General features: G+C 49.7%; 8 protein-coding genes across 8 annotated transcripts; 3 read left to right on the top strand and 5 right to left on the bottom strand.

The window, feature by feature from the left end:
- Positions 1 to 882: 882 nt before the first annotated feature.
- Positions 883 to 2,151, top strand: CC1G_10774 (hypothetical protein; the record flags this gene model as incomplete). Its single annotated transcript, XM_001834848.2, has 5 exons — positions 883 to 893; positions 979 to 1,004; positions 1,237 to 1,296; positions 1,487 to 1,870; positions 1,994 to 2,151. The coding sequence occupies 5 exons, from the start codon at positions 883 to 885 to the stop codon at positions 2,149 to 2,151; spliced, it is 639 nt and encodes a 212-aa protein (XP_001834900.2).
- Positions 2,152 to 3,452: 1,301 nt separating this feature from the next.
- On the bottom strand, positions 3,453 to 3,994 carry CC1G_13083 (hypothetical protein; the record flags this gene model as incomplete). The annotated part of the gene is made up of 2 exons (XM_001834847.2): positions 3,453 to 3,584; positions 3,653 to 3,994. The coding sequence occupies 2 exons, from the start codon at positions 3,992 to 3,994 to the stop codon at positions 3,453 to 3,455; spliced, it is 474 nt and encodes a 157-aa protein (XP_001834899.2).
- A 667-nt stretch (positions 3,995 to 4,661) lies between these two features.
- On the bottom strand, positions 4,662 to 7,167 carry CC1G_13082 (ABC transporter ATP-binding protein; the record flags this gene model as incomplete). Its single annotated transcript, XM_001834846.2, has 8 exons — positions 4,662 to 4,935; positions 4,993 to 5,523; positions 5,577 to 5,833; positions 5,892 to 6,004; positions 6,065 to 6,472; positions 6,528 to 6,592; positions 6,646 to 6,752; positions 6,805 to 7,167. 8 exons carry the CDS (start codon positions 7,165 to 7,167, stop codon positions 4,662 to 4,664), a joined length of 2,118 nt encoding a protein of 705 aa, XP_001834898.2.
- An 842-nt stretch (positions 7,168 to 8,009) lies between these two features.
- Positions 8,010 to 9,588, top strand: CC1G_13081 (hypothetical protein; the record flags this gene model as incomplete). The annotated part of the gene is made up of 7 exons (XM_001834845.2): positions 8,010 to 8,190; positions 8,246 to 8,359; positions 8,420 to 8,468; positions 8,523 to 8,650; positions 8,704 to 9,320; positions 9,377 to 9,476; positions 9,527 to 9,588. The coding sequence occupies 7 exons, from the start codon at positions 8,010 to 8,012 to the stop codon at positions 9,586 to 9,588; spliced, it is 1,251 nt and encodes a 416-aa protein (XP_001834897.2).
- A 96-nt stretch (positions 9,589 to 9,684) lies between these two features.
- Positions 9,685 to 11,124, bottom strand: CC1G_13080 (hypothetical protein; the record flags this gene model as incomplete). The annotated part of the gene is made up of 1 exon (XM_001834844.2): positions 9,685 to 11,124. The coding sequence occupies one exon, from the start codon at positions 11,122 to 11,124 to the stop codon at positions 9,685 to 9,687; it is 1,440 nt and encodes a 479-aa protein (XP_001834896.2).
- Positions 11,125 to 12,317: 1,193 nt separating this feature from the next.
- CC1G_13079 (hypothetical protein) lies at positions 12,318 to 13,475 on the top strand (the record flags this gene model as incomplete). The annotated part of the gene is made up of 2 exons (XM_001834843.1): positions 12,318 to 12,454; positions 12,518 to 13,475. 2 exons carry the CDS (start codon positions 12,318 to 12,320, stop codon positions 13,473 to 13,475), a joined length of 1,095 nt encoding a protein of 364 aa, XP_001834895.1.
- A 170-nt stretch (positions 13,476 to 13,645) lies between these two features.
- On the bottom strand, positions 13,646 to 14,658 carry CC1G_13078 (hypothetical protein; the record flags this gene model as incomplete). The annotated part of the gene is made up of 5 exons (XM_001834842.2): positions 14,425 to 14,658; positions 14,203 to 14,372; positions 13,962 to 14,131; positions 13,774 to 13,906; positions 13,646 to 13,714 (listed from the first exon to the last, which is right to left on the bottom strand). The coding sequence occupies exons 1-5, from the start codon at positions 14,561 to 14,563 to the stop codon at positions 13,646 to 13,648; spliced, it is 681 nt and encodes a 226-aa protein (XP_001834894.1). The 5' UTR covers positions 14,564 to 14,658.
- A 1,540-nt stretch (positions 14,659 to 16,198) lies between these two features.
- On the bottom strand, positions 16,199 to 16,560 carry CC1G_15415 (hypothetical protein; the record flags this gene model as incomplete). Its single annotated transcript, XM_002910091.1, has 3 exons — positions 16,199 to 16,309; positions 16,365 to 16,472; positions 16,543 to 16,560. The coding sequence occupies 3 exons, from the start codon at positions 16,558 to 16,560 to the stop codon at positions 16,199 to 16,201; spliced, it is 237 nt and encodes a 78-aa protein (XP_002910137.1).
- Between the last annotated feature and the right edge of the window lie 2,128 nt (positions 16,561 to 18,688).

The following is an 18,688-nucleotide window of genomic DNA, read 5'->3' as shown; positions in this document are numbered from 1 at the left end:
TATTGCGGAGCAATATGACCGGTGGAGGATCTCTTAAGAAAAAAGATGCTTCACGTATTGAAGGAACAACACTCATGCTGTTCCCTATTCTCGGTGAAACGGTGATTGATCCCTCTTCACGCTACAATTATGAGTGTTATCTGCAGAAGGATGATGCAACAAGAGTTCTAGCAAGCAATCCTACTTTGGTTGCATCTTTGTTACCTTTACAAACTATTGGGCCCCTTATCAACTTTGCTGACCTAGTTATGTGCGCCAAACTACATGGCATCTCACGGGGAAGGCGTGATACAAAACCAGTATTTATATCAAAGTTAAGTAACCACAATTGTCCTTCATGTAATGAATACTATACTATCCTGAGACCATCTGCAAGTGTTGAGGAGGAGATACGAGTAAAAGCTGCTAAACTTCAAGAACAAGCTTCAAGGAGGGCAAAGGAAAAAAGGGAAGCTCGTAGAAGAGCTAAAGTCAGCAATAAAGTTAGCCACGTTGAAGAAGAAATGTCTCAAGCTAACAGCTCCAATACAGACTGTGAAGTTAAGTTCCCGCCCGCTGCCCCTTCAGAGAAATTGATCCATCAAATTATCACAGGCTTTTGTAATGACATTCATCCCAATTCTTTTGTAGAGAGTGGCTGCTGTGTATGTGGCGGACTAGCACCTGTCAGAAGTATGAAAGAAATGAAAGACACAGACTTGGACCCTGAAGAAGTGGCTGAGCTTCTGAGTGCAAAAGGAGTAACACGCATTGAGCGCCATAAGGAATCAGATCCCATAAGAGAGATTGTAGGACCGATCATTGATAAAAAGTGGACCACAATATGTCAGTCTTGTTATACAACATTGAAAAAAGGTAGGCGGCCTGTGTTGGCTTTAGCTAATGGTCTATGGGTAGGTGAAGTCCCTAAGGAGTTAAGAAACCTGACATTTGCAGAACAAATGCTAATTGCTCGTGTAAGACACAACAGGTGCTTAGTACGGGTCACAACAAGTACAGGACAGGTAGGTAGGGCAAAAATGATAGCAAATGTCATTATGTTTGCAAATCCAACTGTTGAAGTTTATAATAAACTTCCTCCAAGCCGTGAAGAATTGAGTGAGGTACTGGCGTTCATCTTTATGGGATCTGCAAATCCAACTCCAGAGGATTTCAAACGGACTCCTATGCTTGTTAGACGCAACAAAGTCGCTGTAGCTTTAGAGTGGCTAAAGCTCAATCACGAAGACTATGCAGATCTCACTATTGATAGGAAGAACTTAGAATCTTATGATGAAATTGGAGTACCAGTGTTCTGTGATTATAAACCATTACCTGACAATATGGCAGGCAATATTCTGCCTTCTGAAATGAGTAAATCCTTCCAACTTTTCAATGACTGATTATGCATCACAAGGGAAAACTAGAACTTATAATGTGATTGATTTAACACATTGCAAGAATCATCAGTCTTACTATACCTGTGTTTCACGTAGTGCATCTGCAGCAGGGACAGCAATTCTCCAAGGATTTGACACAGAAAAAATTACCAAAGGGATCAATGGATACTTGCGACAGGAATTCCGTGAGTTGGATATGCTAGATACAATTACCCTTTTACGGTACAAGAAGTTAATACCTGAAGATGCAGTGAGACCTTTGCGAAATCCAACAATAAGGGCATTCCAGAAGTGGGCATCAGAAAACAACATTGACTATTCATCCAAATGGCACAAGTCCCTACAATGGAGAAAGAATGAGAAGATTATACAGGAGCCAGAAAAGGATGGCACTTGGAACTTGGAATATGCTAAGACCCGTGAAGTGATAGAGAGAGAGAAGAATCAGCTTGGTAAGAGAAAGGCAACTGGTAATTCAGGGCAAGAAGTCAGTAGGCGAAAGCGACAAGTCACTACACTGGCCCCTAATCCTTTGAATCTTCCATCTGAGGTATGTGTTGGGTTAGAATGGGATACGGATAACTGGAGCTGCTCATACGACTCACTCTTTACAGTCACTTATAACCTGTGGAAGGAAGCATCACCAAACAGGAGAGATGAAATCATGGATCTCAGTACATATATGGGAGGATTTATCTCAGAGATAAATCATGATTCTTCAAAGGAGGGCCCTGCAAAAGGCACGCAATACAGTGCAGAATCAACTATATGACCATTCGGCGACATTATTCCCCAAAGGGAAGGCATATGTGGACATGGAGGATTTACTAGATGTGTCTCTAGGGAAGATGACACCAAGGGCAAGAGAAAAGACAATATGCAATACTTGTAAACATACATCACTTCTTAAAGATCAGCCAATGTTCTCTACTGTAACTGTGGCCACAGGCCGCAGGAACATAGTTGTTCCAACAGACATGGACCCCAAATCTCTACCACTCGACTGGTGGTTGAATGAGGTTATGAGAGAACCAAGAAAGGCAATGTGTAAGAAGTGTAAAAATAGAACGATAGTCAAGACTACAGAAGTCTTTTCAGCACCGGTCCTGTTAAGTTTTGTCATGGAAGGTAAAAAGATTATTCCTAGTGAAACTTTGACTGTGAAAGTGAACGGCCGTCCAGTATTGTACCACCTAAAAGGCCTTTTATACGGGGGTGATAATCATTTCACTTGCCGCTTTGTGGATCGATGTAACAGGATTTGGTACCACGATGGTATGGCTAGAAAGGGTGAAGGCTACTATGAAGGTGACATAACCACAGACTTTGATCTGAAAGTACTTCAAAAAGCTGGAAGAAAAACATTGATTGTATGTATCTATGCTAAGTCTGACATTTTCTGACCATTTAAGTAAAGGTGTTTGCGGCGGAGCCTTATTTAAGCCGAGTTATTGCCATGCTTATGCATTGGCCCGTATACTAGTTTGGATAGTACACGGATGACCAGGAACCCATGGTACAGGGGAACCCGGGATGAGGTAGAAGATGTGTGATTGAACCGTGAACTAACCTTGGCCTGTGGTTCCATGATGGAACTGTATCGCAGAATGTTTCTCGAATGAGCTATAGATCGCCAAGCTAAACCATCTTTGGTTTGTAAGAGCGGGCTAGTAGACTGTGAAGTGAAAGGGGGCGGCGCGGTTCTCATGGACCACAAGCCATTCGACTCGCGTGGTCCGCTAGAGAGACGGATGGTCGAGCAGTGGCCCGGCTATGCATAGAACGGCGCCCCCCGCATTATTCAGATGGAGCACCGTTGGACGTGTGTGGTCCATTAGAACCATCTAACCAATAGATATAATGTCCTATTAAAGAGGTGTTTGTTTAGGATCCTCATACGCTGGCCATAATCATATACCCATTTCATACGGGTAGGAGAGATGTCCCCTACAGGTATGGGTGACTTTAGGCTACAGGTACGGGGTGATATATCATACCGATCATTCAACGGTTGCCCCACTTTCTCTGCAGGGTCGTTCTGATGCAGTACGTCCGCGTGTTAAGAGAGTAGCTTCATACAGAGGACTTATAGACCCACTTTGATCTACCAATGTACGAGATCAACAACATGCAGAGGATCCGAAGGACAGCTGCCTTGAAAAGCTCTGTTGCGATGGGTTTCTTCTCCACGATACCGGATTCAATCTGTAAATTGTCGACAATAGCTTTGTTAGAAATTGCAACACGACCGCAGAATGGAGTAATGGAGTCACCGCTCTCAAGATCTCGTTGGATAAATACATCTGAATTGCATCTTCTATGCCCGACCAAAGCGAAGAGAACGAGTAGAACAGAACGAGGGCAGGGGAAAGAAGCCAAGCAGTCATGTAAAGTCGACGGATATGAGGGAGGGATTTGTAGAAGTATGCTTGTTGTTCGAATGATTTCAGGCGGAACCCTGAAGTCTTGGAGAGAAGAACCCTCCAGATCCCGACCTCGTAGTCTTCAAGTATGACATCCGCATACTTCGCTTTCACGGGCGCCTCGCCATTAGCCTTGACTGGGGAGGATTGAGGGGAAGCCGATTCGGAAGCGCATTTACGACGAAACAACATGAGGGTCTTCAGATGATTAAGGACCTAGTGTTTTGAAAAGGCGAGCCTTTATAATGTTTTGGCCGTCTACGTATACACTGGCGCCCACCGGAGGAGTGACCGACTGTGCACACAGCCCCAACATACTGAATGGTACACCTTTCGAGTCAGAATAGCATTGGATTGCACGTTTTTCGAAAAGAACAATCGTACTCACTACAACGGGGCTCATCAGAAGTCGAGCACTTCAGTCTGTTCAGAGTCTCCTTGAAGAAATAAAACTTTTTTGAAATTGGCTCGGAGAAGAACTGAAGTACTACCAGCGCCCTGGGGTTGCAAGTCTTCCATCAGAAGCATGTTTAGGAGAGATCCCGCACGAGTAGGCTCTGCCCACACACGACGCACTCTGGTGTACTTCTGTAGACGAGTAGAAACAATGATCGAGCGATATTATCGCTTGGTTTGACATCAAATTGTCTTGGCAATCAGCTCCCCTACTTCACGAAATAGGCATGAATTAATCCCCTTCACGCACAGGTTTGCTTTCAAGTACAATCCAGAGACGACGAGTCCTTATATACATATTCACTAAGTCTGTTCTGAGAAGGCCCCCGCCTGGATGTCATACAACTTCGCATACTCGCCACCGGTACTCATCAATTCAGCATGCGTCCCGGTCTCAACAATCCTACCTCCTTTCATGCACCTGAAAGGAACGTAAAAGCCAATTGGCGAGGTCAAACACGAGATCTGGTAGATAGAAGGTGACGTACAGGATCATATCCGCGAATTTGGTCAAGTGTCCAAAGCGGTGGGTCACAAACACCAGCGTTTTGCCATCACGGACAGCCAAGAGCTGTTGAAAGAGCCGAAGTTCCGCCTCCGCGTCCAAAGCGGAGCTCGGTTCGTCGACAGCCACAAACTTGATCTTCCCCGAATGGAGCCTCATAAATGAGCGCGCACTAGTAAGCGAAGTCATCAGAGGTCGACGTGCTTCGAGAGAGGAGATATTGACTCACGCAATCACCCTCTGCCGTTCCCCTCCCGATATGTTGGCTTTCTTGTTAGGAAGACTCTGGATCCTCTTTTGTAAAGGGTGGTTCTCGTCGTCCGGGAGATTGAACTCGTGCTTATTCCTGAACCTGTGTGCGTCGAGCACCGTATCGTAACCCTTGCCCATCTTCGAGATAAACTCCGCCGCTCCGCCCCTCTCCGCTGCATCCTTAACCAGTGCCATATCGGACATCAACTCTACACAACCCAGGCCGATGTTCTCTGCGAATGACAATGGATACAGCTGACTGTCTTGGCTCAGGATGGCAGACGCTTGGCGGATTTCGCTCAAATCGTAATCTTTGGCGGGATGGCCATCGATCATCAAGTCGCCAGAGGTAGGCGGGCTGAGGCACGAAAGGATGCGGACTAGAGTTGACTTCCCGCTTCCGTTCGTCCCAACAATCACGACGACACTTCCAGCAGGGATAGTCAGATCTAGACCATCGAGCGCCTTGGTGGAATTTTTGCTCCCTGGATACGCGAAAGACACATTTCTAGCATTTGCAGATATTGTCAGACGGGGAGGGAGGCATGCGATTAGACCCACCGAAGCTCAAATTTCATCCCTGCCTTGCCATTGGAATCGACATCGTTTGGCGGATACGAAAGCGCCGCTTTGGAGCCAGCGTCGGCCTCCAACAATTTGTACAGATTCCCGAGCCGTGAAAGGCAGGTTCCAAGTCGCTCTCCGTAATTTAAGGCCGACGTTACGTTCGCCCGAAGCTCCCTCAGAGACGATTGCAGGATAGCTACCGTTGCAACCGAAGGTTGCTTATCAGACAACGCCACCAGGAGGCACATAACCTGTCGCAATGGTCGTCTGAGCACAAACATGCGAATACGCAGAAATAAGACCGCTTACTAGGGGTGCGCTACTGAGAAGCTTAAAGATAGTCTTGAAGGAAATGTCGCGGTCGTTGTTCCACGGTAAGATGTCCGGCAAATCACCTAGTTCCTCCGAGCCCTCTTGGATTTCTTCGTGCAGAGCTACGTGAGTGACTGAAAAATTGAAACTGCCGAAGAATGAATATCTACCTTTCACGATCCAATCTCGTAAATCCCCGCAAATAACATCTTGTCGGTAAGTCTCGCCCCCGAGGGCTCTTAAAGCCTGCGTTCGCAGGTAAACGGAGTTGTCGATCCAGAGATAACACGCTGGAACTTCTATCAGATACAAGAGGTCGTGCACGGTAAAGAGATAGAGGCTACTTTTGTCAAAAAGCGATGTTCCGAGCATTTGATTGATGATTGGCGGTCCCAGACAAAACGCGACGAAGACAGGGCCAAAGGAGGCTTGTATGTTGCGGAGCGTGACGGCTATGTGGCTTATGGTCCTGGTCATATTTACGATATGTCGGTTCACGTGGTCGAATGCATCCCATGCATAAAACGCCTCGACAGCCGGAATCGTACGCGCCGTGTACACGTCGGAACCAAGTTGGGCTTCAGGCGAGGTGAGAACAGATGTGATCATTAGACACATCCCGATGGAACTCACATCTGATTACTCGTAGCTCAAAGTGAAGCTGGACCTTCCTTTGAAGCCGCCTGTCAACAATCCGGCTTTACCAGTCATGTCAGCTCGATAAGGCGGGAATAAGTGAAGACAAACATACAATTGTCTGTTGATATACGAGATTAAGAAATTCCAAAGCATTCGAACAAGCGCGGTCTTTAGCATGGGAGCTAAAGTCGGTTGATCCTCCTTGAGTCCCGCCTCGACCTAGAACCACATCAGAACAGCTGAAGGAAGAAAATGAATCCTGGTCACTCACCGCTCGCAAAATTTCACTCGAGTAATAGAGCATCAAGGCACCTTGTAGACCAGACCAGAGCGAGGAAAGGACATGAAGCAGAAATAGAGTTGGGGATAGCGTGTAAATGTCCATGTAAAGTTGTCGGATGTGATCAAAAGACTTGTAGAAATGGGTGAATTGTTCGAATGCCTTAGGGCCCTTGAATTGTCCCTGTTTGGAGAGAAGGACTCTCCATATTCCAGTCTGGTACTCCTCAATCTTGACATCCCGATATTTGGAGTCCGAGGAATCGTTTACGGCGTTGACATCGTCGGCACGAGGAGACTCGGGACAGAGCTTCGGTTGTTCGGAGAGGTTTCCCTTTCCTTTCCGATAGAGCATGGTGGCTTCGAGTATGGTGGCTAGCGCCGTAAAGTCCAGCGAGCCTTTATATCCATTTTCTTGCCTTGCAAGTCAGGAGCCTTTGGCGTGGCACGAAACGCGTGTCGCACACACCAGACAAAGCAGCGAGTACCTGTGACGCAGAAGGCGGCCTCGAGACCCTTTCCCAGAAAACAAAAGCGCAATTACAACGCCCGGCCAATCAATGCCCGGATCCGAATGACATCACCAGACCTTGAAGAGGAAAGCAGTCGCCATCTGAAGGTACGGACGCTGCGCGCAGCATCCGCGACAGGGTCACTTTGTTGCCAGAACTAGTACTCAGTGGCTCGGGGGAACTGACGGTTGAACGTTGAAAGGCCGGCGTATATCGTCATGATCACGAGTTAGTCTCCATTCCAAAAAGACCCTAGCTGAGCAAATTCCGCAGCCAGGGTGACATAGATGGGAACAAGCTGATGAAAGGAAGAAACAGAAAATCGCCCATTCAAATCGTCGCCTTTGTTTGGGCATGCTTGTGTGATGGACGTCCAAACAGGCAAGTAGAGCCCCTAACTACCTTTTGATCACCAACGACCACCTGGTCAAGAATTCGTGTCTAGACAACCGCGTTAGTAGCACACCGTATGGCTATCTACTTCTTCGAACAACAGAACCACACTAATAGCGTTCTCAGAAGATGTCCATTTGACTTCAATTGACGAACGTTCGAGGTTAGCCTTGCACACGGGCATTTGTTCGCAGCTGCTTATGTATAAGTAACAGGCTATACCGCTGGAATGAGCGCCAACGATATCTCCAACCGAACAGGCTTATCGCGCTGTAATAATCCTGTCGTCTTCATGTTTCTTCTGGTGGTGACCTCCACCTACCTCTTTATCTCAGCGGCCTCGACGTATGCTAGCTGGCAAAGCGGTGTTTTCCCCGCCGATGTAGGAATGAAGAGACAAATCGAGGCACAAACTAGTTTCCTTCAAGCTTCTGCTCTTCAAGATATCTTGCGGAGAGGGACACCGCTCCTAGGTATGCAGAACTTGGAGCTTGAACTGTTCACCTTGAGACTGACAGCCTGGAATAGGAACAAATGAGGGCTGCCCACACAGTTCCCCAACCTGCGATTGGATGTCACGTTTCCCAGATGATACCCAACTCGTCCATATGAACTTTCCAGGAGTACACGACGCGGCTACAGGTACGTATGCTTTGTGTTATCTCTACCCACTGTCTGACCAGATCAACTCGTTTTCTTCAGGGAGTTACACCGATGAGATTCGAGAGGATCTTCTGCGTTACACGGGGCCGTAAGCACATTTCTCCTCTGGAGTAGCAAGACCTCATCTCTTGCAAACGCCTAGCATCCCGCCTGCCAACGTGTACCGATGCCAGGAGCGCTCGCTCTTCCAGATGCTCAACGACGGAATCCGGATGTTCGACATGCGCATCGCCTACAACCCCGGTAACGACACGATCGGCTTCTGGCATTGTACGTTTCTCGAGCATGTCCGACTCTAGTTCCTCTGATGCGTGTCCCCTCAGCCAGAGCCCTTCTCGCTCCTACAACAACACTTAACGACGTCCTCTACGGGTTCTACAGCTGGTTAGACCAACATCCTACCGAAACCGTCCTCATGTCATTCAAGCACGAAGGAGGAACGGGGACACCAAAGGACGAGAAGCTTCAACGAAAGTTCTTGGACGCATTCTCCAGAGCTACGGATCAAGATCCCGGCCCGTTGAAGAGAAGGTACTGGGTCCAGTCCCGAGGAGAACTGGGAACACTGGGGGAGGCGCGCGGCAAACTCATCCTCCTCCAACGATTCGACTACGACCTCTTGAACCCAACCCCACCCGACAATCAGCTCATTGGGATCGACTTGGGACCAACGAAGTGGACGGACAACGGAAGGGACATCGAATTGGTCTATAACGCTGAGACAGGCGCCACTGCTTTTATCCAGGACTACTACTCAGTTACTCCCTTCCCCGCCTCACCTGACCCAGCTTCCAAGCTCGATTCCTATGTCAGCAGCAAATTCGAGACAACAATTGCTCACCTCGAACGAGCCGCAAACGAGCACTCAGACCAGTTGTTCATCAACTTTGCGAGCGCCGCATACCTGTCAGATAGCGATGGACCTATCATCCACCCGGTGGTGAGTTTACTTTCCCTCTGTGTCATTCCCATCTCCTCTAACGGAGTCCTCTACAGGAATACGCCTTGGGAAACTCGACCCTCGGCGTTTCAGGGATGAATCAGCGACTGCTGCCATGGCTCCAAGAGCGCAGAGGCCGCCGGTTTGGAGTAATCCGTATGTTCTCCTGCCTTCACTTGTTAATGTCTCTCTGACCATTGGCCTAGTTTATGATTTCTATGACGCAGTCCCAGGGTTGATTGAAGCAACGATAGGACTGGGAGCATAGCAATACCACGCTTTCGTTAAGGTTTACACCAGAATCTACGTGAAAAATGGAGGATCGAAACCTCTTGTCTTCTCTGAGTGCCCTCTCGAAACAGCCCTAGTAGTCGGAATCGGAACTGTCCTCCGAGTCCTCCTCGTATTCTTCATCACTCTCCTCATCCCCTGAAGAACTGAAGTCCCTCGCAACCGAGTGACCGTCCCACACCACCTGCACTCCGATTCCCTTCATCTTCTCCACATCCGCCTCGAACAGGTTGACACAATTCGTGAACTGTACGGTCCTGATCTGCCCGCCTAATCTGTGCCGCAAGGTTAAGAAATCTAAAAGTTGTTCCACGTCCATTGTATCATCCGGGTTGGCAGGTGCATACCGTCCTAGGCCGAAGTCAGCCGCTTCGAATGAGACGAAAACGAGGCTCGGGAAATGAGCGAGGGCGGGCCTATCCGAGTCGATTTCCATCGACGCCTCCCTGCCGGCAGAGAGCAACGCTGGGTCGTCAACGATGTACCGAAACCACGGCTTCGCATTCTTTGCGGTCAACCGAACCGTTTCGAGTGAGGGCAACCCCCCAAGAATCCCAAAATCACCCTTGTCCATTTTGCAATCCAATATGACCTCCCGGAGGTGTTCCAACGGATATGACTCGAGGAACGGACCCAGGAAGGGTTGTGTCTGGCCGTGGCGCACCTCCATGTCCAGTAAACACGTCTCTTCAGGTGGCTCTTCCAACCCAACTACCTCACAATCGAGATGGTCAACTGACCACATCGTGATGCGGAGTAGGGTTAGACGTCTTCCAGTTCTATTCTTGACAGGTGAGATCCGTAGACGTCTCGGGGACAAATTGCTGTCCCCCATCGGTGGTATCGGGATGGAAAGGCGTTTGTAGTAGGACAGCAGGGGATGGGAAGGGGAAAGCGGGGCCAATCGTGGTTTGCCTACAGCCCTCGATAGGGCCATGGCATTGGACGAGATCTTGTCGTTCTCGAAGTCACACACGGTAACGTGGAGCTGAGCGGTGGAAGGGATGCATAGCGGGGTCAGCAATCCAACCCCTCGCTTCGTAGAGGACTTGGTGCGGAAGGTCCTGAGTAGGGGTAGACCGATCTGCCCGGGCTCGCTGTACACTTCTTCATGCCGCCCCGCTATTGAAGGGACGCTAAGGTCGAGGTGGATCAGCGTCGTCATGCGTTCCATTGCCTGGAAGAAACTTGTATCATATTTGATATACCAAGGTATCTTCAAGTTGAGCGAGGTGAGATTCGCGAACCGCTGCCAGGTCCAGGAAAATCCCCACCCGTCGATATCAACATGGCAAAGTTCTGGTGTTCCCTCCCCAAGGACGTCATCGGGTAACCACTTGGACGTCCCACCATACTCCATTGCCGTGTCGTGAAGGACGAGGGAGCGAAGGGAAGGCGCGGAGACGGCGGTGAGGACATCAAGCGCAGTGACAATGCTAAACGAATGCGAGATGACCTTCAGGCCTTTCAATCGATGGGGTTGGCGAAGCAATCTCCGAATCGAAGGCAGCATCTCGTCACTAATGTCCGGCGATTGCTGCGACGTTTCGATATTTATCGACAGATCCATCCCTTTAGCTCTCTCCAGAAAGATAGGGAGCCAGAAAAGGTCGCGCTCCGTGTTGAAACTGGTAAAGAAGATGCTGCACCACAGCCGAGGGTAGCTGATAGCCACCTCCCTCCAGTGTGTGCAAACGTGGGTGCATTCGGCGATCCATCCAAATGGATCTCGTGGATCCGAATCGCGTTGAGCACAGAGAAAGACTTTAGCCAGCACTTCCGCCGGAAGTCGAGAGATTAACGAGAGGCGATCTCGTTCTGAAATCCGGGCGTCGATTTCAGCGCGCGCACGACCAGATGTAGTGGGACTGCCATCATCCACTGGTAAGTTCCGACTTCCGTCAGAGCCTGAATGCGTTTGAAACGTCAGCAATGAAGGCCATCGTACCTGATATGTTGGCTACGTCCATAGTCCAGGACAACGATGCAGTCGATGATGCGCAACGATGCCAAGGCCTCAGACAATGCAGTGGGCGCGTTGATGGCATCAATGTTTGTCCTAGCGTGCAAACTGGGGTGCAAAGAGAGGTCGCCGAGTGCATAGGGGAAGGCAAGCTTCTCGACCAAGATAAGTACAGAAAAATGCGGAATGTGGTTATACGTTCTGGGAGTTGACCTTTCAGTCAGTTAATAGTAATCTGAATCCTCCTCGGAATTCTCCTGGTCTTCCTACTCCTCATCGTTAGCATCGTACTCGAGCCGAACTCATCCCAGTCAACCTCTGCCACGACCGCCTCAAATTTCACCACATCTAGACGGTGTAAATTAACGTAGCGCGTCAACTCCAGCGTTTCTATCACCCCTCCCAGTTCGCATCGCAGCATCATGAGAGCGTAGGGCGTTGTGTCGTAGAGTCATGACAAAGTTCAGGTGCGGTTGCCACCGTTGGGCGACCCGATATAGGAGCAATAGACCCCTATCATTGCCACGCCCATCTTCTTTCCACGCGACGAGGACGGGGGACCTTGCGCTAATCCAGGCGCATCGAGTACAGGTGAAATCGCTTAATAGAATGGCTTTAATATCTACTTACCTTCCTTCCCTAGAGGATTTGCTGTTGAGCACTGGGAAGGCAGACACAGATCACTGTGGAGGTCGACGTCAAATCAGCTGGAATCTCTGGTGCTCTGCCTCTAGTCATCTGAAATGACTTCGGACTCGCCTTCGAAGAATGATAAAGTAGGACTGAGCATTCAAGATGCTCAGGAAATAGTCCGGAAACACTTCACTGACGAGAAGACCGTCGTGTCCAACTTGCGCGAGATCGACCACTACGGGTACAGGTTTGTGCCCAGCACCACAATCTCGCGAAAGACTTGAGACTCAACGGCACGCTTTTCCTCAAGCTTTTCACAAACCTCAAAGATCTACGTCGTAGATCTCCAATCAGAGGACAACACGAAATCATCCTGCTTCATCACAGTCGCGCAGGACCCAACCACCTCGACGAGCAAGTACCAAACCAACGCCCTCCAAGTCATCCACAACCTCCTCGAAACAATCCGCTCAAAGACAGCCATACCCATCTCCGACTCTGTGCTCGACACAAGCCGCGAGATCATACCCTACGACTACCTCCTCTCGCCACCATCGCCATTCGCATCGTCCGATATCATCTCCCTCCGCGAAGCCAAGCGCCGAAACGTCCTCGACCCGAAACATCAAGTACTCATAGACCTTACCCTCGGCCAATTTCTCGCCCAACTGCACACCAACGTCCAGAACGACTGGTTCGGTGTGCCAGCGCTTAAAGAACCCGGGGAACCGTCGTATAGCTGGCAGGAAACCTTCACGCTCTTATTCGAAAGTTTCATGGAAAACGTCAAGCACAAGGGAGGGTACGAGGGCCTCCCATACGATGATATCCAATTGTACATGTCAAGGGCGATCGCTTTCTTCCTGTTCGACGATGTCGAGGTCCCTTCGTTAATCTGGCTCACTGGTTCAGAGGATGACATCTACATCTCCCTCCCAACACACCCATCAACAAAGATACCCAGCATCGCTGCACTACTTCCCAGTCTGACGCACGCCGTTTGGGGAGATCCTCTCCTCGAAACCATGTTCATGGACCTTAACAACTCGAAGACGATTTTGGAAGGCTATACGGCGAGCGGTGGAGGCCCTTTGATTTCGTTTCCCCGACAAAAGACGAAGCGACTGTGGTACACGATCTTCCTGGCGTTTGTCGTTATCTCCGAGTCAAACGAGCCATTGACATTGGAGCAGCAACAGAAGAGGGATTGGGCGAAAGAAACCATCGTTCGGAGCGTAACGTTGTTGAGGGATAGTCCCTGTTATTAGTTCTCGAGGTCGGATAAGAATGAACACCTTGTGAACGCTTCATCCTCCCAGTAAGCAATGTTTTTCAGAGGTGAGGCTTGAGGGGGTGACAAGAATAGTCTGGCATTAACAAGGAAAACTACGGGAAGAGGATATAGCAAGACAAAACAAGACTCAAGGATACTTATCGTCTACGATGTTGTGGATCCTTGGCGCTGAAGCAGTTCTTCCCTGGCCTTCTGCGCGGCGTCTTGATAAGGCTGAGAGAGAAGCTCAAGTCAGCACCTCGACGGGGGAACAGAGAACACAAGCGACAAACCTTCTTCTCCTCCTCAGATAGCGCCTTCCAAGTCTCCGCGGCGAGGGCGATTCGTTGCGAGCCGCTATACTTCTGTCTCTCTTCAGGGCTCATGTCCGATGCCGCATGCTTTGCGAACCAGTCCTTCACGAACCTAAAACGAATCCATTGAAAAGGTAGCTGGGAATGGGGGAAGAAATTATACGCACAACGCGAACGCGCCGGGTGACCGCGTCCCCACCTTGGGCCTCAGGCGTGGTTTGCCTTGGTTCACGCGAACCTCGTTGATAGACTTGACGATTTTGGGGTCAGCCTGTTTCCTCCACTCCTCCATCTTCCGTTGATACTCTTCTTTCTCGGCAGCAGGCACCGCATAATTCTGTTGTCACACCGTAAATGGATATGGTTAGCTACCAGGCCGATAAGAACGAGGTAACCAACATGACTCACAGCTTTCTCTCCCAACGTCAAATTCCGCCACGCAGCAGAGGCTTCCACCGCATTCTCCGTGAAACTCCTAGTCTCACTGGGGTTCTTGTTGATCCACTCAAGGAAGAAGCGCAAGTAGGGTGATTTCGGTCTGCGCGGTGGGAGTGCAGCTCTTTCCGCTGGAGAAAGCCCTGTTCTTGTGGGTCAGTAAACTGTCACTTTCGTCGGTACAAGGCTTCGTACTCGACCTGGGAGCCTTTTCTAGTTCCTCGAAACAAGGCGCGGTCGTGCTGAACGTGGCAGCTGGCCTGAGCACCGTCCGGCTCAGCGCGGTCTGGACAGGCTTGCTGGCGCAGCGCCAGGCTTTCAGAGCAGAGAACATCGAGAGGTTCGTCGTAGGAATCGGTATCGTCGTGGTAGTGGTGGCAAAGAGGAACGAGGGACCAGTCCAAGACCTAGAAGTGTACAGGGAACGTGGAGAATGAGCGCGGAGACAAACCGTGAGAATGATGCGATGGAAAAGACATTGCTTGGCGCGGTCGACGGGACGCGTCGCGTCGGCAAACCGAAGTTGTGACCACCGTAACCTTAGGTCCTCATGCGTGCGCACCAGTAGAGAGCCTTGTTTGGTCAGGGTGAGGGATGCCAGCTGAAGCTTTTCTAGTGTGTGGATAGACATGTGTGAGCACTAAGAAGACCAGTGAATTAGGAGATAGGTTACAATTAAACAACTTGGAGCTGGCAAGGTCTTTCCAGCCGTATCGAAGTTTGAAAAAGTAGTATGTAGCTTATACTGAGAGCCATATGTCCATCGATGACCAGTTTTCTCAGTCTGAAACATCCGCATCCAACACGCCGCCTTTGGTCTCAAGTTGGCCTGGATGATATACAGCTTGGCGTAGTCTCCTTGACGGCAATCCGGCGCCTAATCTATGCTGAGGTACCGGAATCTGTTTCTTTTGAGTCCTGGAATAACAGTGGTTTATTGACCTCCGGTTTAAGAGAAGATGTATCAGAAAGACGAGTACCGCCTTGGTTAAGAGCGGCTCGCGTCACCGTCACTAGCACTGACTTCCGCTCAATTGAACGACCCCGCTTTCGAACTACATGCCCAAAGCTGAGCGCTGAGTTGCGACATGAGTCCACATCGGAGTTAATTTGCAGACCATTCGACATATGCATAACCAGGACGGGCGTGGAAGGGAATACGCCTTGAGAAATGCCGATCGGTAGGCCTTTGTGGACGATAGGAAGAGCGTTCATAACCAAGTCCCCGGAAGAGAACCAGTTCAAAGTGTCTTATGAACTTAGTTCCGATTTGGGTCGATTATAGTACCGGTCGGGGTCCCTGTTCATCATAAGCTCTTGAGAGAAGCCCGGTTAACAGTGCGGGCAGAAGCTGATGCTAAGACAATCCGCGCTTTAGGCGTCCAGCGCACAAAGAATATACAAACACGCTGTGTGCTGGGCGGTACGTGGAATGACATCTAGCACATAGTATAGGCTCCTATAGCAGTGATATCCATGCAAATCAGACAAGTTCCACTGCGATTTCACTTTCAGGCTATCAATTCCGAGTCAGAGGCCTATTCTCATGAAGGTTGCTATGTGTTTCGAAATCATACTCTGCCTTTCTCAAGACTTGCTCTGATTGTGGAAGACTTCTCCCTTTCCTCGGCGTTGATCCTCGAAGCTATCGTGAGGCCTACCTTAGTACCTAGTACCTACACGCACTGTAATGCTTTCGTTCAAGAACTCACGTGACCACGTACGGCGCTTAAACCACACTGCTCACCTCATGTTCACCACCACGGTAATGACCTGCCGAAAGACACTCACTCCTTTAGGCTGGTCGCACACCTGGTGTGGATATTAGAGCTCCTAGGAATCAGAGAACCTTGGTCTCCATATCTTCTCTTTTAATCGGAAAATTCTGTAGATCCTCCCAATGAGTGGAAACCAGGTGCAATCATATCGCCTATAGAAAGACAACAAAACAGGCAGTTTTCCATTTGGCTCACTCTTCAAACAGAAGCTCAATGGCATCCTCCGGGACTCCTGGAAAATGACCTCCAATTGCGGCCCTCGAACTCTTGATCTTGAGACGATATTTGTAGCATTTGTCTTTCTGTAACACGGGAAATCAGCATCCGGTATACATTAAGGAATTCTTCTACTCCTACCTCTGACCAGTCGCCAGGCTCGAGAATAGACCCCTGTGCTCCAGCAGAAACCTTCCCCATCGGAGTCACCACATCTTTCGTAACCACTACATCGTCGCCCTCATCGTACTGCGAGGAAAGTGTGTTAATGTAAGGTAGACGGTGCTGTATTTGACCTGACCAAAAGAGGGGAGCTTACGGCTGCTGGACGCTGCATTTATGTCTTATAAATGTATTTGTGGATCGAGCGGGGTAGCTGTATGAGTGGCAATTTGGCAGAGACAGCACACTGAGATTAGATTAAGGCATAACACGAGTACGGGTACAGATGGGTATACCCGCGGGTATATCCGTGGGAAAACCCGTCTGTACCCGTACCCGCGGATACAGGTATGAATTTAGGACTTTTGCCGCAGGTACAGGTATACCCGCGGGTATTTGAAGCATGATAACTATGGAAAATAATGTATTGAATATCATAAAATCTATTGAAAGGGTATTCTGGCAACGGGTAACCCGTGGGTATACCCATGGGTACCTGCGGGTACCTGTCTCAACAGGGAGACGAGGTATAGATCTTCAACCAACCTACACCGCCAATTTGAATCCAGGTCAAATTAAGACCCGAAATCTGATGTCGTGGGTCCCTGTTAGACTCTACGGAACTGCGGAGTCTGCGGAGTCGAAGGGACCTTGGCCTCAACGTATTGCGTTGTGCCCACGCTGGTGGTATATGGTCCAACCCGAAAGGAGAGGGGAGGAGAGGGAGAGAGAGACGCGCCTTACGGCGGAAGACGAGGAGAGAGAGGAGAGAGCCTTGCGGAGCGGAATCAGGAGCACTGTGCGGATATGCGGAGTATGCGGAAAGCCTCTAGCAAGCCTGAAGGCTCAAGACTGGACAGAGGGAGAAGTTCTGTATAAGTCTGATTCGAGATTCCGGATGAGTATCTACTACAGAAATCTAGCTAGCTTATATATCTGTAGATACTCTGGATATACTCTGGGATAAGTCTGGGACAAGAGAAAGAACTGAGTCATAAGAAATGCGGAATACCGCGGAATACGAAAGGGATGAGTAAGTCGATTCTAAAGAACAATAGCAAAGCAAGGGAGGGAGTCATAAAGAAGTATAAGAGGTCACATGCAGAGTCTGGGCGCCTAGAGGGCGGTTACGAGGTTTCTCCGCGCGGTCCGCACCGGCCCTCAGTTGCGGGCCGTGTCGGTCCGCTGGTACTTGCGGGCTGCGGACTTGCGGATGCGGACATCCATAGAGCGGACACATGCGGGGAGTCCGCATGTGCAGGAGTGGGATGGAGGTGCGGAGATGTGGGAGATGCGGGATGCGGAGAGATGATGGCGAGTGCGGGGATCATGCGGGATCATGTGAGACTGTGCGGGGGGTGTGGGTCAAGGCTGGTGGGTTGTGGGTAGATGTGGGTGGATGTTTGAGACCCTAACAGTACCTCCCTGTTAAGGCCGAGCCCTCGAGGCTTGTGTTAGGACTCGGTCCATGCACAGAATCTGATGTCCGCATTTTGCAACTCGGCATCATCAGCATGCTTGTGACTCTGCGGTGTGTTTGCGGAGAAGTGAAAAAATAATTTCTTGTCCTCATGAAGTGGAAATGGAAAGTGCGGACAGGAAATGAAAGTGAGGAGAGAGAAGCGGAGGCAAGGGAGAAATTGAAGCATAACGTGCGGAGTAAGGGAAGTCATAGTGAAGTGGAGGAAAATGAAGGCAAGTGGAATAAGTGGAGTAAGCGGGAACATCAAGAAGAGAGGAATGCGGAACAGGAAAAAAGATCAAACAGGTAAGGCATAGAGGAGTGGAGGAAGCATAGAGAGGAAAGGAATAATGCGGAACCACGAATTGAAGAGAAAGAAGCAGAAGAAACAGGATGCGGAAAATTGCGGAGAGCGGAGAGACGAAGGTAAAACTTGGGAAAATAAAAGGATACAAAGGTGAAGAAGAAATGCGGAGTCAACTGTGGAATGCGGGGAATGCGGGGAATCACCAATGGGGACCAGGCTTGTCTGGGTACCTCTTGTGGAACTCTCCAACGATCTCTTGAGCATGTTCAAGCTCTGTGGCAAGGAGCCAGCTTCGTTCCTCGTCCGTATTCTCGTATCCGCGCCACCGCACTTCGTAGAGGAGCTTGCAATGTTTGCGGCGACGATCCAATTTGGAGTCGAGGATCTCCGCAATCTCGTATTCAAGTTCCCCATCCACCTCGATTGGAGGCGGAGGCGGTTCGTGGCGATGCGGAATCTGAGAAGTATAATGCGGTTCAAGCATGGAGACGTGGAAGACAGGGTGAACAGCGCGGAGAGAGTCGGGGAGGCGGA

This window comes from Coprinopsis cinerea (assembly GCF_000182895.1).
Source record: "Coprinopsis cinerea okayama7#130 chromosome 12 map unlocalized cont3.12, whole genome shotgun sequence".
Lineage (NCBI taxonomy): Eukaryota > Fungi > Basidiomycota > Agaricomycetes > Agaricales > Psathyrellaceae > Coprinopsis > Coprinopsis cinerea.
Note: the sequence above shows the minus strand (reverse complement) of the source record. Positions and strands in the feature narration are given on the sequence as shown.